Raw genomic sequence first — 20,249 nt, forward strand, 5'->3', positions numbered from 1 at the left:
TTTTATTTTTTTCTACAGACCATTTCATTTTTGCCCTGCTTCTTTTCCAAGTATGCAGCCGTTGCAATGAGACTGTGCATAGCATATTTGAGGTGTCGTTAATGGCAGACATGCAATTTTTACCGGACACCAAATTCCTGTTTCAGTGTGTAACACTACAGCACCAGTCACCTATCGAGGGATCTACTTTTCAGTTCCATGAATTTCCCCCTACTTTGTTGTTGTAATATTGCAAAGGAATTTGATAGAGAAATTAGCACAAACAGAAATCTTACCTGATGTATAAACAGTATGTTACCAGGCTTAGAATAAACAAAAGAGAGTTTGTTGTAAATCTTACCTTATTCTTTTCATTGTTTTATTTCTATAGGACATTTATATATAAGGCCTTTCCTATTGTTGTATATTTTGTCTTACCAAAAGTGGCATATTTTGTTTTAAACTTGCTGTTGCTTATTGTTCACTTCCAAAACGTTGCCCAAATGATAGGCACTAATCCAAAAACCGGACTGTTGTGCTCTTATGTAATGGGCTTATTCTTGCATTAATTTTCTTGGAAAGTGTCTGCTAGTAGTGGCTAGTAAGCAATATTTTCTATTTTATGTTGAGTTGGTGAAAAACATTTGACAAAGTTCTTCACTAAAGGCTTCTATAAACATCACAGTTGTGACTTAAGAGAATAGAATCTGGCATAAGGGACTGGCAAATGTGTAGGTTTTGGGCGATCTCTACCAATTATTTAAAAGTGGCTTAAATTTCAGTAGTTCCCAAATATTGCACAAGTTTCATTGACCTCACTGAGAGCCTATGTGAGCATGTCTTGCAATGTCTAGTTGAGAACCCTCATAAGACTTTTTTTTTTTTTTAAATCCTAATGGGAGGCTGAATTTAGGGTGCAATAGATGCCCTTTATTCTGAGAATACTCTGTTGCGAATTGCTTCTCTGATTGTAATTAATTTAGAATAGGAATAAATGTATAGTTTACAAACAGAATGAAGGATGGGAATTTGCAAGGATCTGTACTGGTATTCTTGTTTCTTTAAGTATGTTTATAATTGATCTGGACTTTAGAGTCAGATCAAAGGGAATCAAGTTTTCAAATGACAGCAAATTATACAGGCTTAGCATATTTAAGAGTTCCGGAACTGAGTCACTGGATGATAATATGCCAGGTATAATTAATAGAAATAAATGTAAAGAGATGGGCGTTGGGACATTTTCTGCTAACTTCGCGTAGAAGCTGAGCTGTTGGTAACTAACCAAGAAAACATTTCTGGAGCCAAGATGGATAACTTCATTACAGATCCAAGGAAAGGTAAATTCCATGGGACTGAAAAATAAAATGGCCATTATCATAAAGTTTGCTAAAGTCTCCCCACATCAAAAGAGATTTTGAAGTATAAGAAAGATGATCAAAAGGCTAGAGCAGATCCCCTGAAAGGAAAGGTTACATCACTGGGGCTTTTTACTTAGAATGAAAATAACGACCAGCTAGAACATTTAACGCTGTGACAGAGGGCTCAATATCGTTGTTCCTCCTTCTCGTGTTCTTTGCATTGCCCTGCTGCTGCTGCCATCCTTTTCCAGCAGAGAGATGGGCAGGGCATTTGAACTGTATTGGCTCAAGCTGGGGCAGTCTTCTGGAATACAGCCAACTCAGCATGAGTTGTCTTTATTTACATGGGCCTGTTTTAATGTTCCTCTGTGTTATATTACACTGTAATATATGCTAGTTCACTTGTTTTATTTAAGTGTACATGCTTTATAATAAAATCCTTTTTCCTTCTCTACCGAAATTCAAGCATTACCTAATTGGTAAGTTAATGCTAATTCTAAGCCTCTTTGGGTAGAGCTTGCTATAGAAAAGCAGCATATAAATAAGCTAATTAAATAAATGTAAGTTTATAAAAGGGTAAAAAATCACCAGCCACAATATCCCTCCTTTCCCTTTCTTATGCTAGTCCAAAATCATGGCTGCCTATTATCTTCTATTAATGGAAGTTGAAATATTCCAGTGAAACTGATTGGTTAAGACATTCAATACAGTCTTGAAAAGCATTTCCTTACACAGGCTGTTAGTATCATAAAGAGTTCACTGACCCAAGATGACCAGTACCAAACACCTTTGGATGTTTTAAAGAGGTTTCAGTTGCATTCATGGAGAAGGCTGGCCATATATCCATGTTCAGAAACAATGCAGCTGTAATGGCATGCGGGAATGACCTTGCGAGTCAGCATGAAGAGATGCTGCCTAGGGAATGGTCAGTTAAGAGAGAGCATAGCCTGCAGCTGCATAGTGGGCAGAGCAAGAGGCTCAGAAGGGAGCCTCCCTAAGTTCTCGGGCTGTAAAGGTGATGGCGGGAGAATTGTACTTTCAGACTTGCAAGATTCTGTTAATGCAGCTTTACAGTAAACTAGAATTAGCTCATTTAGTCGTGTTTCCTGTCTGGTCTACCTGATAAGGCTGACAGTAGCTTTGAATATTGGGTATGAGGGAGCAGTAAGTTTATGTGGGAATTTCATAATGTCTTCCTTATACCTTAATTAGGAAACTATAGGTATGGCAAGGACTATGGAGTGAGCCTCCATTCCAGTTGTTTGGGTGTGGAAGATGTCCCCTCTTTGCCTCTCCTGTCCACAGCCGCAAACTGGCCCAGGGACAATCTCAAAACAGCATGCTGTCTTCTGATAGTCTGCCAGAATGTCAATGGATGGTTCATGTTTGGTGGACTAGTCTTTGTCCAAGAAAACTGCCATAAGCCCATGGAGTTTCTGTTGAGCTCCCCAGATCATTTCTAATGACTCTCAGACATTTTCACTTGCTGTTGAAGGTCTTTTCATTCCTAATGTCATGTTCCTCTTCTCAACCCCTCTTTTCTGTGAAATGTTTTTTTTTTTCCTAGTGGACTTTGGTTTTTAAATTGTTAGAGTTAGAAATTGTAGTTTAACTCTATAGGAAATGCTCTCAATGAATACATATTGCTCAACGATCTACAGCAGAAATGTATGCATGTTAAAAGGAATGAAATTATTGTGACCTGCTTCCTCTGCATTTTCATCATCAGGAAATGTTTTACCTTTATACATACTGTTTTAATATTTAGCCTCAAGCATGTAGAAGAAGAAACTGAGTTTTTAAAAAGTATTGTTTGGAGAATAGAAAGCATTAACTTGCTATTTTAAAAGGAAAAATTAGCACACAATGCAAAATAAAAAAGCTGCACATTTATAGCTACAGGCCTATAATATTTTTATTTTTATTTTTTTTGCTGTGTGAGCTTCTCTAAACAATTTCTTGGCTAGTTGATTGTGGTATTTGGAACTTTAGTAAGCAAATAACATGAGCAGCAGCTGGCTTGTAGCATTTAAATAATTGATGCATATCCACTTTATTCCCCCTCGCCCCCACCCCAAGTGCTCTCTAATATCTAGTCACTGGATTGAAATCAAGCTCGAGCATTCACTGGTGCTCTTTCTGATTATCACACCTTGGTGATGTGAGAAAGGATGACTGGCACTTTTGTATCGTGCTTGGAACTCTCCAAGTGAAATTGGCTGGCTGCTCTTGGAGTTAGAATGTATTGGATCTTGGTCTGAATGGTCAAAACAGCTGCTTCAGCTTATTTTTAACTCACCTGATAGCCATAGATCACCAAAATAGAGAGAGAAGAATTTCATACAGGTAGGCTGGGAGAAGATGCTCAGACATTTCATCTTCTCTCTGCTTGTCTGGCATTTGGTAAAATTTGTGCAAGGTCACAGGAGAGGAGGAAGGTGCTTTTGTGCATGCCACATGGCTGGCTGGGAACTCTGGGAGTTGAAGTCCACACATCTTAATGTGGCCAAGGTTGAGAAACTCTGGTATAAAGTATCAAGATGATAAGAATTCAACAGAGACCCTATGGGGCCTCTCTTCTGCATTAACTGCTGTTGCACCCATGCTTGGTTGTCACTTGCAAGTTCTTCTTTCCATATATGCTTTGGAAAATAACCCTCATTTCCCATAGTTTGGGAATAGGGTAGGGAGGAAAAACCTAATAACAAGATGATGCAGAAAATGGGAAGGGAAGGAGGGGAAAGGAAGAAAGGAATAGATAAAGATAAAAGAAAAGGTAGCATCTAGGTAAGCAATGCAAAAAAGGCAAAAATAAAAGGTAAGTGCTTTACTGGATTACTAGCCTGTTCTAAACTTATCTTTATTTTTTTTTTCCTCTGATGGTTCTTTTCTCTTCCCTCATGAATTCCCAGTTAGGAAGAAATGCTCTGTTAAATTTCTAGAAAAGTTATTTGTGCACTTCAAAATATCCTGTAGGTATTTTGTTCTTCAAGGAGCTGTAAAAATGCTAGTGCCAAGGGTGTGCCTGATTTCAAATAGGAATGGGAGAGAAAATAATTTGGTTCACATTTCAGTTTGGATTTATCTAACTATTACTGTCTCAGTCAATTCGTGAACTAAAATACAAGTAAACTTTTGGTATTCTGATCTTTCTGAATTTTAAGACAATGTTTTCAGAGCAAAGAATATGTGTATAAAAGTATATACATTATATCTATCTATCTATCTATCTATCTATCTATATATATATATATATATATATATATCAGGGAAAGGTATATATTAAGTGTGCAGTAGAAAAAGTACATTAAAAGAAAGCTTGCATCAAAATACATAGTATAAAAATGATTAACACAAATATGATTGTGAGGAGAAATGTTTGAGTCTTTGTACTGATTTTGCCATGTTTTTAAAAACTGATACAGAAATACAATGAAACATTTGTCAAAAGGGGGGGCAAACCAAATGAATATTAAATTGGCAATTATCGATTTCAAACATATACAGCAAACCCTGGTGCTTTATTTTAACTATAAATAAAAATAAAGAAATGGTTATTTGCTTTTGAATTAGTAATTTCTATATCAACATGAAGTTTCTTAATGTTTTCAGGGCTGAATTTGGAATGCAGCTGACAAAATACGGAAGATCTTATGATGCCTAAAAGGGAAAAAGAGAATTTGAAAAGTGTTCGGCTGAGGAATCATTGATCTTTCAGGTATCAAAATTTTCTTGTTATTTTTTTTTAATTTGATACTTTTGTTCTCATCCTTAATATGGTCGTCATAACTTTGTGATATAAAAATCTGTATATGACACATAATTAATATATTTCAGCTTTTATTTGTGGATTTTTAAAAACGTTATATTTCATTATACGTATTTTTTAAAAATGGTAATTGGAGAAGCTCCCTTATTTCTCCCTTTTCTTCCGCTCGTAGTTAACTGGTTGAAACGTTATTATACTGATATTCCTGATGTCAATTTAGTCACTATTGTTACTATGGGGGGAAGGTCTATTTAAGTAGGTGACATCTGTTTTTCTGTTCTCCTGAGCAAAGTTAGCTCTTCCTCTCCTTTTAAAACCAAACTAGTGTGAAAGCAGCTTCAGAGGGCTTTGTCAGTGGTGCAACCACAATTTTAGACTAATCTTCCTGGTGAAGTCCAACATAATTCTTCTCATAAGACAGCATTTAAAAATACTTTTCTTTCAACATCAGCAAGTGTTTTAGCACTGAGGCTACACTCCTGCACATATTCATCTGAGAGAAAATTGCACTGAACTAAATAAAACATATTTCTGGATAAGAAGATGGTGCATCCTTGGTGCTCTCTGTTTTGGAAGGGACCATCGTTTATTCTTGGCCCGGAAGCTTTTCATCGTTTGTAGACTTTATTTCAATTATTTAAAGCATATTTTTAAGATTAAAACCAAGGTGGTATGTGAAAAGCCTTAAATTACAAAACTTAATAAAGACAATGGCAAAATCCAGAGCAGCAGTTAAAGCAGAGGGCAGCAGATACTCAGGGGACCCAGGAGAATCTTCACTCCATTGTAGGCCAAGAGTAAATAGGACTGAAATGATAGGGCACCTGGCCAGTGTCACTTGGGATAGACACTGGTGTAGACTGATTTCTCTTCAGGTAGGCTTGTGTTGCTCTTGCTCCTTATGTGTATTGCTAAACAAAATGATGCCTCTCTCTTCATGCCAATTATATAGTCCTATGAAAATCCCAATGTTGGCATTGTTCAGTGCTTTGCCAACAAGCTGGCACAACTGTGACTGAAATTACTTAGTGTGGTTTTCTTGCTACTTTGCTCTAAACCGAGCATTTCACTGGCTGAATGACCACAATATACAGTATATATTATATATATATATATTATTTAGAGCAGAAAAATCTCCATCACCAAGTTGTGAGTTTACTTACTTGCACACAAACATTCATAGGTTCAGTCACAGGTATGTCTGTTAAAGCCTTGTCTAAATCTCTGGAAAGTCATTATTAGTGTGCACAGTGCAGAGTGATATGATGATATAATGTCTGGCTTGGTAAAGCAGCTTCCTATTTATGAAAAAAAATTCTTAAAGACCATCAATAGTACCTGTTTCAGAATTCTGTGAGTTAAGCAGCTGAACCCAAATGTCATTATTCAAGCAATTGGGATGGGGGGTGTTCTTCTAGATGACTTGTTTCTCAGTTGTGGCAACTTTAAGATGTGGGTTAAAGTCCACACATATTAAGGTTGCCAAGGTTGAGAGACACTGTTCTAGAGAAAATGTGCTGCATTAGCTTCAAATACTAATTTAATACTCCATGTGTATTACTTTAATATACATTAAAATACTTTAGTACTCCATGTGTCTTATTCTGAGGCCAGGATTCTGAGAGATGTTTTGCTTTGCCATCATTCTTGTTACAATTTGAGATAGGGATGAGTAACTTAGCTGCAACAGGGTGGAGCAGTAATGTGATGATGTCATTAGGAAGTGGAAGGTTTTTAGCCCTTTTTTCTCTTTTGAAGGATTTTTTAAAAAGCTTTAGAGGTGTAGCAAACCTTTGTTAAACAAGTTGGTAGCACTTAGTTTGACTTTCACTGAACTGCCAAAAGAAAATTACTTCTCTGTTGTTTCCAAGAAAATTATACATATGTGTCCATATAGTCATCAGCAACTGAATTTAACTTTAAGAAGACTTTACCAAACCCTTAAATTAAAATAACTTTTTGCTTAAAATTAATTAGCCCCAATTTTCCTTAGATTTTTCAGCAAAAATTAAATGAGCTCCAAGTGGAGAATCCCACTTAGATTTTCTGCCTTTTAAAAAAGATATATCCAGATTAAGAGAACTCAGATGCTTGGGCATATCTGCCTTCCCCTGACAAACTGTCCCTCATTGGCAACCTTATCTTGCTATTATATTATATTTTATTGTTGCTTGTCTAATAAATTATGTGAACCCAGCCAGCTTTGGCTTATTCAGTGAACTATGGCATAGCACAGTGTGTGAATCAGCCATTGATAGTGGCAATGCAAGAAGTGAAGAACTTGGTAAGTTTGTTGTTTAGCTATTTCTTATTTTCTTTTATTCATATATAACCAGACTCCATATGGACTCATTGTTGAGTTTAGTTAAGAGGACTATAAGTGGCCCTTTGAGAAAGAGTATCTTAGATGAGCAAGTTCTGATTACTGACTTGAACATTTATCTGTTCAAGTGCATCTTCTGGGTGCCTTTTACCATTTGGAGACCCCCATTTAGATGCATTCTAACATAAGAGGGGGTACAGAGGGAAAGTCATAAAAAAGAAACAAACTAGGAAAAGACTAATTTTTAAGATCTTGAACAAATCAGGAAGCTAATGATTGAGACATCCAAGTGATAACTTCTGAGTTTCACATGCTGAAGAAAAATAGCCTAGTCCTGATCATCTTTCTTCTCCTTAGGTTTCAGTAACCAAAAGTGAAGTATCTTTCTTATAAACGCTGGCACTGCATGGTCTTTATTTTTGCTGATAGTAATGGAGAAAAACCCAGCTTTTCCTAATTTGGCTCTCTCCAAGCTTCCTGAGGATTGTGAAGGGTGTAATCCCATAATATCTGGAGACTCTAGGTTAGGAAGGACTGAAATTACCCAATTGCTACAAGTTATTAAATCCCAGGAATGTTATGACAGCACATTAGCAGGAATGAGTTTTCTGATCCCACTGGAGATCAGAATCCATCCTGTCAGAACTGTTAAAATGTGAAGTCTTTGTGACTACCTCAATGTGTCCATGTTGTTTTCTTGGCAGAAATGATTTTTTTCCCTCATTCCTGCCAATACTTGAGGGAAACTGTGGTTTCTACAGCATACTTATCATTCACAAATCAGGAAGCATCAAGTCCACAAATGATAGATTTCCTTTCTGCCTTATTCTTCGAAAAACAAATTGGGGTTTTGTCATTAACCTCTGCTCACTTCCTTTGTGAAATTTATACCTGTTGCTTGACTTGACCTCCCTTGCCTTTCTGAATCTTGGCTCTAGAAATATTGCCAAAAGTAGAAAGAAAATCTTTTGTTAAAACCCTGCCAACTCTTTTCTCAACGTGGTACAGTTTGTTCTGTTATAAGAATGAGCCAGTTCAGTGATTCAATGAACACATAGCTGTAAACCTGCAGATTCAGAAAAGTTGCAGAGAAAAAACTTGATAAAAGTCTCTAGGGAAAGTGGGGAGGAAAGTCACCTGTATTTGCCAGCTGGATGTTTTTCTCATGTTGGGTTTGACACACTTTCAACTCACTGCGGCATAAAGGAATTGCAAATCATGTGTATATTCAAAATCAAGTTCAAAGTACATTAATAGGTCACAAACTAAACTTGCAGTGTGGATGTTTTGCACAGTTTAATATGTATTGATGGGCCCTCTTGGAGGGGATAATCCTGGCTGAAATAACCCTCAGATTGTATTCCAGAGAAAGATAACATCATTTTAGAACTGGCTCAATCAAACATATTCACAAAAATAACTGTAGGGAAGTGACTCTCAAGTAGTTGGGAGGCATGAGGCCTGATACAACTGAGCTTTAGAGACAAAATACGCTGCTGAAGATTTCTTTTAAATTGACCTAGACAAAATGACAATTTGAGAGCCAGTCTGGTGTATTGGTTAAGGCACCAGGCTAGAAACTGGCAGACCATGAGTTCTAGTCCTGCCTTAGGCACAAGCCAACTGGATGACCTTGGGCCAATCCCCCTCTCTCAGCCCTAGGAAGGAGGCAAAGGCAAACCACTTCTGAAATCTTGCCAAGAAAACTGCAGGGACTTGTCCAGGCAGTTGCCAGGAGTCAACACTGACTTGAAGGCATGCCCCCCCCCCTCAAATATTCAGCATTAGTTTGAAAAATAAATGTGAATACTGTATCCACTCAGCTTCTCTTTGCACATAAGCCAATTAGGAATTTTAAAAACTGGATGCCATCTACAAAGCACAACTGAATGATAAGTGAGTCTTTGTTGATAGCAATGTCAACCTGAAATTGATTCAGAGCCAGAGTTTGCACAATGAGGTCACATGTAATCACATTTTTTCTCTTTTTTTAGTGGTTGTTGATTGTTAGAATAGGCCTGCTGATTTTAAGCTGGATTTCATAGAAATTTCATAGAAATGTTTCTTCAGTGCTCTAAACTATTTCATTCTGGTTAATAACATCTTCATGATAACCCTCATATTTGTTAGACTAGACTTGCCATTATCCCATGATGACTAGAAGTGATGAGAAGGGTATTCCAATCCATTGACAAGTATGTCAGGTTCAGGATTGCTGCTGTAAGGAATAGTACTGTTACCATCACCTATTACAAATGAAGGTAGGAGGCTGAGAAAGCTGTAGCCTGGACTAAGTGGGCTTGCCAGTCAACACAACCAATGATGTATGCAGTAAAATATCAGCATAATGAAATATGCATTCTCTCCCCTGAAATGTCATAGAGAAATATATAAAGTGTAATCTCAGTTTGGAGTTCCTAATTGTTTTTCTTTTTCTTTCTCTTTTGGTGGTGGGGGGAGGGGAGCCAGTTTGGTATACTGGTTAAGGCACCAGGCTGGAAACCAGGAGACCGTGAGTTCTACTCCCACCATACACAAAGCCAGCTGGGTGACCTTGGGCCAGTCACTCCCTCTCAGCCCTAGGAAGGAAGCAATGGCAAACTACTTCTGAAAAACCTGCCAAGAAACTGCAAGGACTTGTCCAGGCAGTCTCCGAGAATTGGACATGATTGAACGGATTAAAAAAAAAATTTTTTTTTTAAAGGGGGAAAAAATGGCTATACTTCTCTGAATTGTTCCCTATTTGAAAGACAAATGAAGAAAATCAAGAGCAATGAATAAAACTTAACACAAATCTCCACATGGGTTAAATGAAATATTTTCTAAAACAGGAGCTTAGGAGACATGCTAATTAATTTTTTCTTGCAAATTAAAATTGAGTGAAATCAAAACCAACTGCTTAATCCTTGTACTGTTGGCATCCCAATGAATTTAATTCATGGAATGTTGTATTCCCTTGAATAAATCTGTTAATTTGATTTGACATTAACTCCTAATTTTTTATTCTTTGCTTTAGGAAAGGGCTTAAGCCCCTCTATAATAGAAATAGAGATAGAAATACTAAAACATGAATACTGTCTTTAACATTTACTAAAGAGAAGTACCATTAGATGGAATTTTAATGAAACTTCCAATTAAAAAATTACATAGCTTGAAATAAGCCTAAGTGGTATGTGTCTTATATGGAGAATTGCATGGCATGCAAAATGGCACAAAGAGGGTGAGGAGGAGTTTTGCATAGTTGTGTTTATTTGGCACAGATGTGTATACTAGAGGATTAAAGAGCCTCATCAATTATGTTATTTAAAATATTTAAAGCTGTCTTCTTAGCAGCCAAGGCAGCGTACAAGAATACAAAATCAAGCAAATAATAATAATTCAATAAAAAATAGTATACATGCAGCCCAAGCCACCCACTGTCCTAACAGCCAGGAACCACGCTGAGACAAGGAACAGGTCTCTAGTGTTTTATTGCTGCTACATAACAGGAAAATCCTAACAAACTGAAGAAGCGTGGGAAAAACCCAGACATATAAACCCCAAAGGTTAAGGCGGGCCCGATCTGTGTCTCTTGGAATGGCTACCTAATTCCTCAGTGCTACGCACGCGCTTTACAGCCTGGATGGGAGCCCCCTGCTCGCCATCCTTACTCATGACACCCACTGAGTTTCATGGCTGAGTGGGATTTGAACCTGGCTCTTGAGCAATTCTTGTCCAACACTCTAATCACTATACTAAGAGGATGGGCAGTGTTGTAAATGGCCTCTTCCAGCCCTATGATCCTCAGATTCATCACACTAAAGTTAGATAAACCAGTAGTTTCCTTTGTTGTAGAGCAGCTTCATGTTGTCATGTTAGAGGGAATCAGTCCTACGTTTTAGTAACTGTAGTCTGTTGTGCTGTGAAACAGTAATATTGCTTTCAATTCCTTAGTTCTCTTGCAACTGCAAATTCAGAAGCTCCATCTGCCTGGTAATCAAAAACATTCAGTGATGATTGGTCTGATCAGGACACAACTCAAGTTGCAGATGCAAGGCTGCGCCAGGTTTTTGACTATGATTATATAAGTGTTCCAGGGGAAACAGAAATGTACAAACAGTCCTTTTGATTATACTTTGTCTGGTGTGTTGTCCCTGTGCTTCAATTCAAGCTAACTTTACATGCAAGGGCCAAGCAAATATTAACTCTGAGGGAATAAGGTCAGGCTGTTAAAAAAATTCAAATTAAATGTGCCCTCTTTCAGTAATTTAACTGCATCAGACTTGAATTTCCCTTGTGCTTTGTCTATAGATGACACACTACTCATTACTTTTAATTGTGGGAGTCCAGCTTCTGTGAGAAGACTAATGAAATTAAGGAATGTTCATTAAAGTGGTAATCCCAGTTTACCAGATATATAATTTAGGCTTTTTTCTTTAAATGCCTTCCTGTTGGCATTTTAGGGCTCTTAAATGGTACATTAGACTGCCCCACTGAGAAATTGTATCTTTTATATGGATGGATGGATGGATGGATGGAGAGGGAGAAAGAGAGATGGTAGGCAGGCAGGCATGCTGATTCTTAGTTGGAAGACTCCCAAAGTGGTTTGGGAGTTGGATGGCCTATAAATTAAATAAATAAATGGTCTGCCAGCTATAAAGAGTAGATCCCATTGAAGTTTAGCCATGTGCCATTTGGTTTCTGGGTTCATTCCAAGTTAAGGGAGCTTAATAAGTAAGGCTAAGAAAGACTCTGTCTTAAATCTGGGAAAGCCAGATGATGGCTGATGTTTTGATCTGATTCTGAACAAAACACATGTTGGATCTGAATATTGTATGTCCAAGTCAAATGGAAATTTTTTATGGCAAAGCAGCGGCACACTGGTAGAACAGCATTTGAAGCAGAGATATACAGTCTGTGGCCTCTACAAAGCTTGCCTCTGAATTGCCATTTATGATGTGACAGGAAGGGCAAAATTAAATAGATGGTGAGTAATCATATTCCTTTCCATTTTAATTGGAACAAAAATAGCTTTATTTTTTCCTTGTTCACTTTTTTCTTTCTCCTGCTCCCACTCATTTTTGTATACTGCAGTTTACAGTTCCCCCCTCACTAATTGTGCATCACTAAACAAACAGTTGTTAGCCTTCCCTGCCAGAAGCCCTCTGGGTCAGCATTGGTTCTACTTCGTGCCTTGTAGTAACTTTGTAGTTATTGCTGCTACCACATATTTTCTGGGGGGGTGCTTTTGCCTGGCATCCTTCCCCTAATCCTGGTATTTGAAGTAGATCAGACACTAACAGCCTAGGCATTTTACCTTAGCCTTACTGGCAAGGGAAGAAAAAACTTGACAAAAATGAAATAATTTCTGTAGTGCCACCTTCTGGCCCTGTGGCATGAGGAAATCACCCTGCCTTCTTTTATGAGCAATCTCAAAGTATAAAGAAAATTAGCTATATTTTTTTAAAGAAGAGGAAAACAGAAAGGTAAACATTCCTTTTTAACTTCAGTCATGTGAAAAGCAATCAGGCATGGAGGAGATAAAAATAGAGGGCAGTGAGAATCATAGACAGGGTCTCAAGAGAATCTCCAGTGGAAAAACCTACAATTCTGGGCAGACTATAATATGGTATTGGTCTGTTACCTAAGACACACAATCGCTGAGCATCCATGGGGAAAATATGTATGTATCATGGACAATAGATAGCAGATACTATAAAATTTACTCATATATGTTCCAAAATAAAATTAATCTTATGCAATATTTCTAGCTCAAACTTAACACCTATTCCTTGGAAATAAAGAGATCGTTAGAGCAAACATTTCTTGCTTGCCTTTCTGGACCTTTCATATTTCTTGTAGACTGAACTTTAATGAGAGGCTCAGGAGCAATGTTCCATAGTTCCATTCCTAGCCCTGGCACATTGCTTCTTTCCTATAGAGGTAAAAGGTTTTCCTCTACAGAAGGGGAAGGGCTGGAGGAATCTCCTTCTGCTATGCACTAAGGTAAGCATCCTTCCTTAGGAGGATCCTGCTTGAGGCAGAGGAATGTGCTTTGAGGAAGTCTGTGGACTGTGTGACATGCATCTGGTAGTCTGGACTGCTTCAAAACAGGGCTCCACACAGAAGGGCTAAAGTAAGCCTATAGTATAAACCTTTTCCAAACTAGAGTAACATTCTAACTCTTCTCTTTATAAAGGTAACATACTGGCTCATGCTTCGTTTACTAAAGTGTAGCATGGGTAGAAATCCATTTATTTTATTTATTTATTTTATTTATCAAATGTGTCACTGCCCATCTCCGAGCGGAGGAGCTCTGGGAGCTTTACAATATAAAACAATAAATATATAATAAAATTTCAATGTAAAACACATTATAAAACAATTTCACAGAGCTACCAAATATAATAAAATCCAGATGGCTATGGATTCAGTCATTGTATAGGAGGGGCACTTCAAGGCACTAGCCAGCCCCAAGTATGACTATTCTCCTCCCTGCCCCAAGCCCGGTGGCAGAGCCAGGTCTTCAACTTCCTCCGGAAGGCTAGGAGCGATGGGGCTAATCTCACCTCTGGGGGAAAGATGTTCCAGAGGGCAGGTGCTACTGCAGAAAAGGCCTGCTCCTGGACCCCACCATATGGAATTCTCTTATCGACGGGGTCCGTAGCATGCCCTCTCTGCATGATCGGGTGGGGCGGGCTGATGAAACGGGGAAGAGGCGATCCCTTAGCCTGGTCCCATGCCATGTAGGGCTTTATTTCCCTTCAGATGTTGAATTACCACTGATCATGCTGGCTGGGCCTGATGAGAACTGAAGATCAACAAAGTCTGGAAGATTATTGAATGCTGATGTACAAACAATGCCTGCAAACTGGAGTATTGCTCATGGAGGATTCTAGTGCATCATCATTTGCACTTGTTTTGGCATTATTTTGCCCTTGGTTCTAATTTGAATTCTAGAAAAACGAAGTTGATTCTGTATCTTCATATATGATTGAGAAATAAAAGCTATGTGATTGTGCTGGTATAAGGATTTAGTGGTCTTTGGTTAATATACTGTTCCTTTGTTTTCTTAGATTCAATGGCAGACTCAAGTGGTTGTTCCAGTTCTTGACATACATTTGTCTGGGCATCATGGATTTGCTCAAATTTACTCTGCACACTGTTCTTAAAAAATAATATTTGCCTCCTAAGCTTTGATTATATTAACTGGTTGCAATAATGGCCAGCAAAAGGAAATCCACAACACCTTGCATGATACCAGCCAAAATGTTGGCCCCACAGAAATCAGTATCAGCTTCTGTTGGAGTAAATCATGAAGGAACTCATCAAGCAGTTGTTCCCATCACTCTGCCTGATTGTGATACCGCTGTTAATAATCACGGTAGTGGGGCCTTGTCCAATGGACATAATGGAATTATAGAGAGCACTTCTTATAGATGTACATGTTGCAATTTCAGCACTCAAGAACTTAATCAATTCCTGAGTCACATTGATTCTGAGCACATAGACTTTAGTAAAGACCCCTCCTTTTTGTGTGTGAAATGCAGTTTCTTGGTAAAGAGCCACAGTGATCTTTCTCGTCACAATGCAGAGCACCATGTTGGAGAAACAAATTTAAGCTGGAATGTTGTGAAACAAGCTAACCACATGATTGTGGAGCAGACTACTGGAACCACCAGTGGTAGTCAGGACCACTTGGGGGATACCCCTGCGGAAGGTCAGGATAGTCAAGCTGAAATTATTATTACCAAAACACCCATTATGAAGATAATGAAAACAAAACCAGAAATTAAAAAAATCCACACATTGAAAGAAAATGTATCTAGTACATCAGTCAAGGATGTAGCGACAAAAGGGGAACTGTCATTCACCAATGGATCGGTGCCGGTTAGCCAATCTGTCAAATCAACCCCTGTTGTCAATGGTTCAGTAGTTGGAAATGTACCTGTTCTGCAAGCAGGCATAACCCAACTTGTGCAACTGCAACAGCAAGCACAAGTTCACCAGCACCTACCAACATCAAAATCCCTTCCTAAGGTAATGATTCCCTTGAGTAGTATTCCAACTTATAATGCAGCAATGGATTCTAACAGTTTTCTTAAAAACTCTTTTCATAAGTTTCCCTACCCTACCAAAGCTGAACTTTGCTATTTGACTGTTGTGACCAAGTATCCAGAAGAGCAGCTGAAAATTTGGTTTACAGCCCAGAGGTTGAAACAGGGTATCAGCTGGTCACCTGAGGAGATAGAAGATGCACGGAAGAAAATGTTTAACACTGTGATTCAGTCTGTTCCCCAGTCCACTATTACGGTATTGAATACACCTTTAGTTGCAAGTCCTAGTAGCGTTCAGCATCTCATTCAGGCCAGTTTGCCTGGCCATTCAGTTGGAAAACCTGAAGGAGCAAGTGGTATGCTGGTCACCCAACCAATAATAACAGATGGACTTCAGGGAACAACCTCATCTCGTGCAATAGCTGTAACGTCCATTCCAAAGACCCAGATAGCTAAGCCACCAACCACTGTGTCAGTTTCCAGCATTGCATCGACTGTGAATGTAGTTAGTGCTGCTCAGTCACAACTTTCTGCTTGCCCAAACATCTCTTCACAAGCATTCTTAGATCCTAACTTATTCAAAAATAAGAAGTCTTATGAACAGTTGTCTGCACTGAAAGATAGTTTCTGTAGGAATCAGTTCCCTGGCCAAACTGAAGTTGAGCATCTGACAAAAATCACGGGACTTAGCACCAGAGATGTTCGAAAGTGGTTTAGTGATAGGAGATACCACTGTAGAAATGTAAGAGGCAGCAAACCTGTGGTTGGTGGGGATAGTACAATAATAATAGATTCTGTACCTGAAATCACCTTTACCACTTCACCAAAAACAACCCTGGAGTTAACTTCCACATCAGCAGCAACACCTGTTCACACACCAGCACGTCGGCAATCCTGGCATCAGGCCCCTGATTTCTCCACTACAAAATATAAGGAGAGGGCCCCAGAACAACTCAGAGCTTTGGAGAGCAGTTTTGCACAAAATCCCTTCCCTTTAGAGGAGGAAGTAGACCGTCTGAGAAGTGAAACTAAAATGACAAGGAGAGAGATTGACAGCTGGTTCTCAGAGCAGAGGAAAAGACAAGTGGTCAAAGAAACAAAACCAGCAGATGAAGATGCTGAGGATGAGTCTATAGAAGAGGAAGATGATTTGGATGACTTGAGAATGTCAAGTGAAAATGGTTCCTTGGATGGAGCTGGGAGCTCTCAAATTCCAGGTGAACGTAAAGTGACCCCAATAAAAATCAACCTTAGGAACTTTAAGGTGACAGAATCAAATGGGAAAAGTGAGTTGGCAGCTTTGGGTGCCCATGCAGCAAGAGAGAATTCTCTTAGCAGGGCACAGAAACCCAGGCTAAGCTTTAAAAAGACTGCTCAGCAGAGGCATTTACTTAAACAGCTCTTTGTAAAGACACAACGTCCTACTAATGAACACTATGACCAAATATGTTGTCAGACTGGACTTCCCAGGGTTGAAGTAATTCGCTGGTTTGGAGATAGCCGCTATGGCTTAAAAAATGGAAATCTAAGGTGGTATGAAAACTACAAGAAAGGTATTTTTCCTAAAGGCCTCTCAGTTTCCAGTGAGGTCAGCCAGGAGATCCTCCAAGACTATTTTCAAAAGAACAAGGTTCTATATGAAGATGATCTCCTGGATCTCTGTGAAAGAACTCAGATGACCACTTCGCAGGTTAGATTGTGGTTTGCTGAAAGGTTAGGGGAAGAAGGCAAGGCAGTATCTGATGCAGGTAGCGATGGTCAGTCCTCAAGTGTTGGTGACCCAGCCAACAGTCAGAAAGGAACTTTTGATACTTTTTCTGAAGTTTCTGAGAACAGTGAATCTTGGGAACCTGGAGGCCAAGATGGAAGCTCAGAATTTGGAGATACAGATAGTCATCTGCCGGCAATACATTCTGGTGAGTGGTTTTGCATTTTTCACTAACGTTTTTGTTAACTTGGCCCTATTTTTGTTAAGCTACTGTATCAGAAATGTATTTAAACAGAACAGTGGGGAAAAAAGAACAAAAATCATAATATTAGGCAATTTGCTTTTTTTTAAAGGAACAATGAGAAAGAGGAATGAGAAAGGGATCTTGACCTGAGGTGTCTTAATGCGTTCCTTCCTTTGCATGGTTTGCAATTGTTTTTGGTCATGCTGAGTGGAGAGAAATGGAAGTTATCCCTTTTCCTATAAGGGTGTCATGGTCATTTGTGTTCCATTGGGATTATTTAAAATCCTAATTTTTGGCTGATTATAGTTTGGATGGAAATCTAAAGAGCAATTTCTACTGTTTGTTTACCCATTGCTTCCTTGATAGCGATTTAGAGTTCTGTTGGGCCACCCTTTTTCATATTTAACAATTGCACTGGCCCAGCCATCCCTTCATCCTAGCTCCAAGTGTGTTGGGTAAGGCAACATTTGTAGATAGGGTCCTGTTAACGTATATGCAAATTATCTCAGTGATGCAGAAGTGTGAAAATCAGGCTTCAACACAAGGAAGAAGAACTTCGCATGAGAGACAGCATCTTCCTTTGTGCCTATACTCATTTCCTTTTAGCACTCATTAGACCCTCTGCCCCACTCTATTTTTACATTTTTAAAAAAGATTATTTTAATTTTTTAAGAAAAAGTAAAGAGAAAGCTGACATGCTGCAAAGCAAACCACCAGCCTCTAGGATCATTTTTATTTCCAAGAATGCCCTTGGCTTCCATTAAGCTTTCTTAAAAAATAAAAATGCTTGGTGAGAACAGCCCAGCACTTGGAAGTGTGCCAACCCCTCCACCAAAAAGACAAAAGCAAACTTTGAGTATCCTGAGGAAGGGAAGAATAGATGTCAGGGAACAAACTCATCAGTTGGTCTTCTGAAAAGATGTGGTCTGTAACTGGTCACATCCCCTGCGACAGGCAGTTTGAGAGCCCATAATATGCTTTCAACATGTCAAATGTGCCTACTGGCCCCCAAAGCGTGGAGAATCCCATTCTATAGATGCTTCTTTTCTCTCCTTGAATGGTTTTTGGGAGGGTCAGGGAAACCCTGGAGTTTAGTGGTCAGAGGTTCAGTCTATCTTTCCATATGATTGTTAATGTGACAGGAATGTCTGAATAGAGACTATAAATCAGTAAATTCTGCCCATAGACCAGTGTTTCTCAACCATGGGAACTTTAAGATGTGTGGACTTTGACTCCCAGAATTCTCCAGCCAGCTATGCTGGCTGGAGAATTCTGGGAGTCGAAGTCCACACATCTTAAAGTTCCCAAGGTTGAGAAACATAGCCATAGACCATTTGATCCTTAATCCTTAATTTGTATATTACAGTTTATAATAGCATTTTCTGACAACAATTGAACTTTCAACCAAAGGGGAGAGAGTAAAGAGGGAAGAAAAAAAGAGAATCTGGGGTGACATGAATATGGGTGGCTAAACAGAGAATTCGGCTAGAGATGTAATGGCAATGGTGGATTTTAAAATAAATCTTAGTGGATAGAGGGAGGACTATATAGGGTTCAGGAGCTGAATTCAAAATGAGCAAATTAGAAATGGTTCAGTAGTTAGGAGAAGTGCAGATTTTCAGGGTCTGGAGATGGAAAAGTGAGAAGCAAAAATCAAAATCAGGGATTAACACATACGCAAAAGTTCAGAAAGACAGTTGAGAAAAAGCAACTTTTTAGCCAGCCCCTCCATAATATGAGGCCTTGTTTTAAAGCACAATTTTCCATAAACCCTCTCCTTTTTCTCAGAGCAGTTGAGGTCACAGTGACTTTTTTTTTTCAGTTGTCTCTCTTGGCCCCTTTGCTTGCTAATTCATCCAGTACTGTAGAACACATTGTGACACATGTATATGTTGCTTTCAGAAATGGATTGAACCACCACTGCCTTCGCTTGAACAGTCGGCTAACTTTGTAAGAACCTAGCAGCTGTGAGTCGGTCTGCATCTTTGTTGAAGATTGTGAGGCCACGCTTGTCATAATGCCAAGATCTTCTTTTCATGAAGCACAATTTGAATATGGGGGTTGCAGGGAAGACATCAATCAAGAAAACCTTAAGGTTCAGGTTGGGGGGAGTCTAGTATTCTTTTTTATGATTTAGCAGAGTGTTGGCCAGATATTCTCCTTCAGGCTCCAACCTAGCGGACACTGTCTTTCGAACTTCATATCCATACGGAACCAGCTTGTTGATACCAGCAACTAGCCTCTCTCTGCATTCGATCATGAATCTGAAGCATTGTGCTAAACATTCTTTTTTTCATAGAAATGAGCTATCATTTGTACAATATATTTTAAACATTTTCAGTGTTTGTTCTCTGAACGCTCCATCTTTGCATATACTGTATCCTCTTTACATTTTAATTGCTAGATTTTCCAGATTTTGAAAGTACAGTAAAACCTTGATTTAACAGACCATTTGAGGGGAAACAGTGGCTGTTGATACCTGAGCTGATGTCATTTGCATCAATTTAGGTAATTTGCAGAGTACTGGATTTGAAGTAAATGCAGTCATCTGCAGCAAAACCACCATTTTGAAGGAATGAAACCATTTTTCACTGTATCTAAAGCCTATTAAACTGAGAGCCATTGAATTGAGGATTTGCTGTACAGGTTGCAATCTATGCTTACTTCCCCAAGAGTAAGTCCCAACAAAATCAGTGGGGCTTCCTTACACACAGTGGAGTTATATATGTCATAGGGAAGGGTCTAGTGAACAGTATTTCCAGTTTCATGCATAAAATTTGGTAACCATAATAATCCTCACTAAATTGGGTAACCATAATAATCCTCACATAA

At 38.7% G+C, this 20,249-nt stretch overlaps 1 protein-coding gene across 2 annotated transcripts in view; it reads left to right on the plus strand.

Moving 5' to 3' along the window:
* Nucleotides 1-20,047, plus strand: part of ZHX3 (zinc fingers and homeoboxes 3) — a 44,936-nt gene extending 24,889 nt beyond the window's left edge. Inside the window, exons 2-4 of one of the 2 annotated variants that reach the window (XM_063297166.1) lie at nucleotides 4,950-5,055; nucleotides 14,485-17,381; nucleotides 19,320-20,047. In XM_063297166.1, the coding sequence (XP_063153236.1) occupies nucleotides 14,630-17,381; nucleotides 19,320-19,330 (2,763 nt within the window). In that variant the 5' untranslated portion in view covers nucleotides 4,950-5,055; nucleotides 14,485-14,629 and the 3' untranslated portion in view covers nucleotides 19,331-20,047. Of the gene's footprint in view, nucleotides 1-4,949; nucleotides 5,056-7,303; nucleotides 7,391-14,484; nucleotides 17,382-19,319 lie in introns of those variants that run through there. The other variant, XM_063297167.1, reaches the window with a different exon arrangement.
* The last annotated feature ends 202 nt before the right edge of the window (nucleotides 20,048-20,249 follow it).

The sequence above is a fragment of the Candoia aspera genome, chromosome 3, assembly GCF_035149785.1.
Source record: "Candoia aspera isolate rCanAsp1 chromosome 3, rCanAsp1.hap2, whole genome shotgun sequence".
Classification (NCBI taxonomy): domain Eukaryota; kingdom Metazoa; phylum Chordata; class Lepidosauria; order Squamata; family Boidae; genus Candoia; species Candoia aspera.